This window comes from Theropithecus gelada, chromosome 7b (assembly GCF_003255815.1).
Source record: "Theropithecus gelada isolate Dixy chromosome 7b, Tgel_1.0, whole genome shotgun sequence".
NCBI classification, from domain to species: Eukaryota; Metazoa; Chordata; class Mammalia; order Primates; family Cercopithecidae; genus Theropithecus; species Theropithecus gelada.
The window spans coordinates 5,441,330-5,450,069 of record NC_037675.1 but is presented as its reverse complement, the minus strand read 5'-3'; the positions used below and the strand labels follow the sequence as shown (position 1 = coordinate 5,450,069).

At 45.8% G+C, this 8,740-nt stretch overlaps 1 protein-coding gene across 2 annotated transcripts in view; it reads left to right on the top strand.

Moving 5' to 3' along the window:
- Window positions 1–8,740, top strand: part of WDR93 (WD repeat domain 93) — a 52,061-nt gene that overhangs the window by 35,361 nt on the left and 7,960 nt on the right. Inside the window, exons 9-13 of one of the 2 annotated variants that reach the window (XM_025392975.1) lie at window positions 921–1,092; window positions 2,774–2,844; window positions 3,426–3,512; window positions 5,201–5,320; window positions 6,839–6,968. In XM_025392975.1, coding sequence (XP_025248760.1) covers window positions 921–1,092; window positions 2,774–2,844; window positions 3,426–3,512; window positions 5,201–5,320; window positions 6,839–6,968 — 580 coding nt within the window. Of the gene's footprint in view, window positions 1–920; window positions 1,093–2,773; window positions 2,845–3,425; window positions 3,513–5,200; window positions 5,321–6,754; window positions 6,969–8,740 lie in introns of both variants that reach the window. The other variant, XM_025392974.1, reaches the window with a different exon arrangement.

Sequence of the window (8,740 nt, the reverse complement as noted above, 5' to 3'; positions counted from 1 at the left end):
AAAAAAAAAAAAAAAAACAAAAAAAAAAACAACCCAGATTGCTGGGCCCCACCACAGAGTTTCTTCTATTCCAGTAGGTCTGGGGTGGGCCCTGAGAATCTGTATTTTTAGCAAGTTCCCAGGTGACTCTGTCACTGCTGACCTGGCATCATCCTTTGAGAACTAGTGTATCATATGATACTATGTGTTTATAAAACAGGTGTCGCCCTCTAGAAAGTTATGCAATTGTCTCTGAGGAAGCAGTCAAGGGCACTGTGGAATCTCCTGGGCAACTTGAGGGACCCAGACACCTTCCAAAGTGAACAGAATTCTGAAACTCAGGGCGCAAATCCAGAAAACAAGTCAGCCAGTTTTACTGTGGATTTAGGAACCCATGAAAAAGAAGGAAATGAAAGGTTATTGGGAAGAGAAATAGTAACAAAAGTGACTGATAAGAAAGGTTTTTTTTGAAGGAAGAAATTGGGTAAGTGTTGGCATAAGAAGAGACTGAGACTGCCTAATTATGTGAGTCTTCAGCAGTGGCTGAAAAGTGATGGTAACTGGCAGATTTGGGGCCTTCCTCAGCTGGGGAGACAGGGACAGTGATTTAAAGTCTCTAGTGGCATTGTGAACATTTCCCTGCCCCACCGCCCCCCACACCCCGGCCTTTGCAAATATTCTGTAATCCAAAAGCAGAGAGAATGATGTTGGGATGAAGATACAGAAGAAGGAGGACAGCAGCTGCTCTCTGCCTGGGCTCTGTGAGCTGGTGGGGTACAGGAGAGACTGGGAGAAGACTGAATACAGACCAATTGCAGAGCAAGAGTGGATTTCTGAGGATGAGGGATTCTGCAGAAAACTGGGGAATGTGGAGGAAGTAGGGGAAAATCAGGAAAGGGGAAGTCAGATGGCTTGACTAATTCTGTATATTTTCAACCTAGGCACCACATTCAAAAGCCCCCTGGAAGTCTTTGCAAAGATCAAGGACTGCTACGGACTGGGCTCCGGGCAGAATCATTTCATCAAGGATAGTCAGTGGGAGCAGCAAGCTGAGATCTTCCAAGCTTCCTACAAGAAGTACCTAGATGGGGAGTGGGAGGAGGAGCCACTCAGGTGAGCCCCCTAATCCCAAGAAAGCCAGGGAACCTCCCCAGGCTTCTGCTGTCTTGGCACATACAGGAATCAACCCAAGGACCTGAATTAATCTGAGATCTAAAAGCTCTTTCTGGGGCCGGGCACAGTGGTTCACACCAGTAATCCCAACACTTTGAGAGGCTGAGGCAGGAGGATCATTTGAGCCCCCGAATCTGAGACCAGCCTGGGCCACATGTCAAGACCTTATCTCTGAAATAAAGAAGCTCTTTCTGGTTTGGGAGAATTTTCAGAGAACATCAGCAGATATTTTGAAATGTTGTGTAGAGATTGTTACTATACAGTTAGAACAAAGGTTGATAATATGGAGTTAAAAGAAGAAATAGATATCTATGTAAATGAGAAATATAATTTATTTCAATTTTATATATGACATCTCTTTAAAAATTTTTTTTTTTCTGGTTATCTAAAAAACACAGAGGCCAGGCACAGTGGCTCAGGCCTGTAATCCCAGAACTTTGAGAGTCTCAGGCAGACGTATTACCTGAGGCCAGGTGTTTGAGACCAGCCTGGTCAACATGGTGAAACCGTCTCTACTAAAAATATAAAAACTAGCAGGGCATGGTGGCGGGCACCTGTAATTCCAGCTACTCAGGAGGCTGAGGCAGAGAATCACTGGAACCCAGGAGATGGAGGCTGCAGTGAGCCGAGATCACACCGCTGCACTCCAGCCTGGACAGAGAGACTCCGTCTCAAAAAATAATAATAAAAATATAAATAAATAATAAATAACACAGAAGATCCTAAAGACAAATAAAGTCACCACTACTAAAATTCTTCTCCATTTCCTTCCTGTCTTTCTAAATGTAATGTAGCATAGGTGTATAATTATTATAATATATGACTTTCCCATCTTGGTGAGCAGTTAGGTCTCATTAGCTCCAAATTGTGTTGGAGAGCCCCAGTCTTTGAAGTATCGATGAGGGAGCTGGTTTTAGGAATTAAGTTTCCTCATAGCTACTGTGGATCTCAGGAATGTTCTTGTTCTCACACGGGAAGGGAAATCTCTCGTGCTGTCAAGTGGACCTTAAATTTTCTTACTTCAGGACGCAAAGTCCTAAGGCTGCCCTGACAACAGCTCCCTGTTACTGTCTGAAACCATGACAAGATTCAGTGGTGTGCTGGGGCTGGCTCCTATGGCATAGTGAGATAATTAGGGTTTTGCAAGCCAGTTGTTAAACTACCGTTAGTTGTCCATTGTGGGAGCATTTACACCATGAAAATCTGCAAATCCTACAAATTGGGGCCTCTTTTATTTAAGAGACCTAGTTTATTAGTACAACACTGGCTGCATTGCCCCTAGGATAAGAGAACATCTGTGTAGATCACCTAAGTCTGCTTTTTAAGGAGATCTTCCCCAAAACAGAAGTGGCTCTCCAAAAGACAGCTCTCTCTGGCAAGAGCTTTGCACACCACACTGGCCTAGGAGTGATTCCCAGCCCCACCCAACCTGCCCTCACCAGCATCCAAGGTCAGCACATCCCACCAGGACCAGCACCTAGAATGTGATTTGCTTCATGGCCTTCATATACCTGGGAAGGTCCATTCTAACTATGTATTCTGGTTTTAGGACCAAGACTGCCAGCATCTCTCCTTGCCAGGGAGTCTACATGGCTCTGACTCATGTCTCTTTCTTTCCCAGTACAGCCACCTTCTATTTCCTTCTTCCTAGCTGTCTCTTTGCAATGCCAACGGAAGTCAAGGGCCCCACAGGTAAATGAACATGAAGTGGGTGGTTGTCCTAGCAAGGGGTCACCTTGGGGAAACCCCTCAGCAAGCCCTCCCAGAGATGTTCCCCAACAAACCTCGCATGGTAGGAGGGAATGAAGAGGGGAGTTCAGTTGCCAGCTGTAGCCTGCCAGTTTCTGTTTGCATCTGTGGCCCTTGAGCACAGGTTCCCTGATCACAAAGGCTGGCACTGCCTTCAGGGAGTGGTTGCCATAGGAGAAGGCATGAGCCCACATCCACCAGGCTACTTCTGGGTATGAATTTGTCATGTAGAAGATGTTACTTAAAACACGGAGGGTGTGAATTTTCTAGATGTGAAAGCAGCCAAGGGGGAGTTGAGACTGTCCTCCCTATCCAAGAAGGCGAGCGGGCCCCAGGAACAGCCCTCATGGGGCTGCCCAGTCCCTCTCTCTTGGGAAGCTCACTCTTCTCTTGGGTGCTGCCCATTAAAACAAACTACTTCAGACTTCAAACCAGCTTCCTCTTGCGCAAACACCTTCTGTGCAAACCAAAGGCCACCCATATTTATTATGTAACACCCATTTTCTCTCTTTTTTTTTCCCCAGGAATGACCTGTGTCCTTGGTATACACTGGACCAGAAGTCACAATTTCTTCCTGTATTCACTAAACCGAACTCTAAAGGATAAAGCTGGTACTCTACTGCTGAGATGGGAGTCACCTAAGCTCAGGACTTGCAGACATGTCCTTCTCCAGCTTAGCTGAGAGCATGTGACTGACATACATCAAGTGTCACTTTAGGGACCAGATCTAGGCAGGCAGTAGGGGGCTTGGTGGGTATAGTGTGACCCCAAAAATCTGTCTCTGAAATGTCATGTTCCTTAAAGACAACAGGTCAATAGGGACAAAGTCTACAGTCAGGTCCACAGGGCTCCTTAAGCAGCTAAGGTAAAAAGAGAGTAGGCTTGGCTGGGCGCGGTGGCGCATGCCTGTAATCCCAGCACTTTGGGAGGCCGAGGCATGTGGATCACCTGAGGTCAGGAGTTCAAGACCAGCCTGGCCAACATGGTGAAATCCCATCTCTACTAAAAATACAAAAATTAGTTGGGTATGGTGGCACGCACCTGTAGTCTCAGCTACTCAGGAGTTTGAGGCAGGAGAATCACATGAACCCGGGAGGCAGGGGTTGCAGTGAGCCAAGATCGTACCACTGCACTCCAGCCTGGATAACAGAGTGACACTGTCTAAAAATAAAATAAAATAAAATAAAGAGAGAGAGAGAGAGTAGGCTTGGAATCAGAAGGTCAGTGCTAATCCTAGCCCAGCTGTCTGCAAACCATGTAGCCTCAGGCCAGTTGCTTCACACCCCAACCAACTTTTCATGTAAAACATAGAACTAATTAATTACACCATTGTTGCCTAGTGCATGAGTTTGTTGAAAATAGCAAAATCCAGAGAGTTTCTCTATGTGAAAGCTCTTTGAAATTGAAAGGCACTAAGGAAATACAGGTTGTTGTTGTTTTACAAATTTATGGAGGTGACCAGGCGTGGTGGCTCACGCCTATAATCCCAGCACTTTGGGAGGCAGAGGCTGGTGGATCTCTTGAGCCCAGGAGTTTGAAACCAGTCTGGGCAACATAGAGAGACCCTGTTTCTACAAAAAATAACCAAGCAAGGCGGCATGAGCCTGTAGTCGCAGCTACTCAGGAAGCTGGGCCAGAAGGATCACTTGAGCCCAGGAGGTTGAGGCTGCAGTGAGCCAAGATCGCACCACTGCACTCCAGGGTGACAGAGTGAGGCCCCGTCTCAAAAAAAAAAAAAAAAAAAAATTAATGGAAGCAGTTACATGAGCAAGTTTGCTTTGTGAATATTCCTTGAACTTTACTCTTGTTATACTTTATATTACACTTCAAAAGTAACATTAAAAAATTCACAAAGGAGGAGTTTCTTTTCTTCCATCCCTTTCCCAGGCAACCTGGCTTCTAATCTCCTTCTATACTGACTGTATGGCCTTGAGCAAGTCACTTCTCTGCCTCGGTCTCCTCATCTTTAAAAAGAAGATACTAATAGGACCTACTTCATAGAACCCTTGTGAGAATGCAATGAAATTATGTGTGGAAAGTGCCTAACACAGTATCTAGCACCTAGGACATATTCATTAAACATTAGCTGTAGAGGAATAACAGTGTGACATTATCTTATGATCCTAGGCAAGGAGAATAGCACTTCATAAAGAGAAGGAAGATGGTGAGTCCAGGCAGGTGTTCCTGGTTCCCATTCCCTGAACAGGGAGACCAGTCTGAGTCACAGATTGTCCAGGTAGAAGTGATGGGTAGGTGCAGAGTCTGGGGGGAACTGGTTGAGTATTGTCCTTCCCCCTAGACCCTGAGGGTGTGTGGCCCTGTGCTGCGCCCATTGCAGTCTCTCAGCTCAGCTGCTCCTCCTCCTACCTGCTGCTGGCCTGCGAGGATGGTGTGCTCACACTGTGGGACCTGGCCAAAGGTGAGCCCTCCCTGCCTTTCTACCTAATACTCTGGGCAATGAGTCTGGGAGCTCTAGAATTCCCACAGGCCCTGGGGCCTTCTGTTACCTCTGTGTTCTTAAAGTCACCTTGGAGAACTGGTCCTGCTCTCCTCTCATTCATTTATTCAACAAACATTTATTGGACATAATATGTGCTAATGCTTCCCACTGCCAATGTGTTTATTGAGTGACTTCTCTGAGCCTGGCACTGTACTAGGCTCTGAAATATGACCATTGCCTTCATTCTTACACTCCAGTGAAGAATTAGTCTGGCACAGTACAGGTGATCATGGTGACCTCAGCCCTCCTCCTTCCCCCAGCCCCCAAGCTCTAAATAAGTGAGTCTTCTTCCCTGCTATTCCCCCCCATTCCCAGTCAGCAGGAACTCTATTGTATTGGAGTTAAGAGACCTATAAAGCAATCAAAGCGAGACCAGAAGCTATTCTGGATGGGTGGCACTGTGGTGGAGTTCTAGGGTCCTGGGTCCAGCTTTGCAGATACAGAAATCAATGATACTGCTCCCTAAATTCTTCAGCCTCTAGGGAAGCAGCTCCCTCTAACCAGACTTTGTAAAAGGCCATTAATAACTCAGTAGTTTGCCATTTTGCAGTTGGAGATGTATTTTTCTAGAGAGTGGAGGTGGGCCACCTTCACTGGGCAGCCCTCCTGGCAGGTGCAGAGCATCAGAGATAGTACCCTGTTTATTGAGCAGCTTGTGATCAGACCGGGTTGCTGACTGTTCTCAGGGAGGCATCTGTCAAGCTAGCAAATTGCCTTCCTCACTTGGCTATCACTTTCTGAAGAATGCAGTGGTTATTTCAACTTTGGAGGATATTTTCCCCACACACTGCCAAGATAAACACCACTAAAGACCCTCCTTTATTTTATTATTGAACCAACAGCATTATTATAGAAGCAAAAGATATTACAAGGAAAGAAGAATGATGATGATTTCATAAGCCCTTGACCAAAATAGCTTGTTTTCATTTTTTTCTGGATATTAAGTTCTTGTTTGGCTACACACACACACACACACACACACACACACACACAGCCTTCTGAAACAGCTATGCCTCCCCCTGCCCATATGCCTTTGCATCCCATGGTCAGCTGTGCTTCAGTCCCTGGCTGGGTTGTAGCTTCCTTCCACTCTAGGGTTGACCCTGCCCTCCTCCATGTTCTTGCTTCTCCCCCTCCCCAATTCCTCTCCAGACACAGCAGCATTCCCCTGCAGGGGGCTTTTCTCTCCCATTGGGCACTGGGTTTACTGGTTTGCTCTCACAGGGTGCTCATTGCTTGATTTTGCCTTCACATCCTACAAGTCCCTCACACACTTGCTGGTCACAGCCCCTGTGCCCATGGCCCCCTCCCCTATCCCCTTTTCTGACCGGCTTGTGTGATTACTTTCTCCAGGATTCCCTCTTGGGATCGCTGCTCTTCCTCAGGGATGTTTCTGCCAAAGCATTCACTTCCTAAAATATTTCTTGGTCCACAAAGGACAGAATATGTATCCTGAAGGTCCAGTGAAATCCCAAATGAAATGTGTGGTGCTGTGCACAGATGCCTCCCTCCATCTGTTGGAGGCTAGTGGGACCCAAGGACCCACCATCAGTGTGCTTGTTGAGAGGTCAGTAGCTTGAGGGCCACATGGGGTAAATAATCAGCCAGATTATTTTAATTGCTATTTAATAGTAAAATCTGACAGCTTCTCTGACTATAGTCTACCTTTTGTATAGTCATCATTCTCCTGGTGAGTTTCTGAAGATCACCAATGTCATATATATATTACAATTTTTTCTAACAAAATTGTATGATGGCACATCTGCTATGGTTTGACTATCCCCTCCAAAACTCATGTTAAAACTTAATCCCCATTGTGGCAGTACCGTGAGGCGGGGCCTTTAGGAGCTGATTGGATCATGAAGGCTCTTCCCATATGAACGGGTTAACCCACTCATGCATCAGTGGATTCATAGGTGAATGGATTAATGGGTATCATGGGAGTAGAAATGGTGGCTTTATAAGAAAAGGAAGAGATACCTGAGCTAGAACATGAGCACACTCAACTCCCTCGCCATGTCACACCCTGTGCCATCTCAGGACTCTTTAGAGAGTCCCCACCAGTAAGAAGGCTCTCACCAGCTGTGGATCCTTGACCTTGGACTTCTCAGCCTCCAGAACTGTAAGAAATAAATTCCTTTTCTTTATACATTATCCAGTTTTAGGTATTCTGTTACAAGCAACAGAAAATGGATTAAGACAACATCCTTCCTATCCCATACACCAAGAAGAGGCTCATTTCTCCCACAGTAACCTTCCATCAGTTTCCCCAGGGATCTCTCTCTCTTTTAAACATTTAAAAATATTTAATGCATGCAAATGAAACTGTATAATGTGTGTGTGTGTGCGCGCATGTGTGTACGTGTGTGTGTGTAATAAAGAGTAGTGAGATCAACTCCCCTGTAGCCGTTGGAAATCGATAATCTCCAGTTCCATTTGGGCTCCCTGTATGGCTCTCCCTCATCAGTCCTTCTTGCTCCACCCCAAACACCTTATTAATTACCTAATGCTAAATAACAAACCACCCCAAAACTTAATGGTTTAACAAAATAGTCATTGTTTAGTCCTTGAGTCTGTAGGTCAGCAATTTGGGCTGGACTCAGTCCATTTCTTCTACTGGTCTCACCTGGGCTCTCAAATGTGCCTTCAGGCAGCTTGCAGCTCTTCTAAGATGGCTTCACTCACACACCTGGCAGTTGGCAGGTTATTGGCCGGGGCACCTCAGTTTTCCTCATGGTCTCTCCTGCAGACTAGTATAGGCCTCCTCACATGGTAGTCTAAGGGCTCCCAGCAGCAGGAGAGGGCAACCCTAGCACAAAATGCTTTTCAAGCTTTTGCTCATGTTACATTTGCTAATGACCCATGGGGCAAAGCACATCCCACGTCCATGCCCACATTCGAGCAGTAGAAAAACAGACTCCATCTTTTGATGAGAGTCACTGCCAAATACAACCAATTGCTTTTCAATCTACCACACCATTTTTCTAAATTCATCATTCCTTTGTTCTCCTTTAAGAATTAACCACATTTAGGCCAGGCACAGTGGGTCACACCTGTAATCCCAGCACTCTGGGAGGCCAAGGTGGGAGGACCACTTAAGCTCAGGAGTTCAAGACCAGCCTGGGTAACATAGTGAGATCCCTTCTCTGTGAAAAGAAAAAAAAAAATTATTAAAAAAAGAAAAAGAATTAGCCACATTTGTATGACTGTATTTCTAGACAGTACATTATTTAGCTTTGCATATTTAGGAAACTTATAAAGGGAACCATATTCTATATATTTTCTAACTTGCCTCCCTCCCTCCCTCCCTCCCTCCCTCCCTCCCTCCCTCTTCCCTTC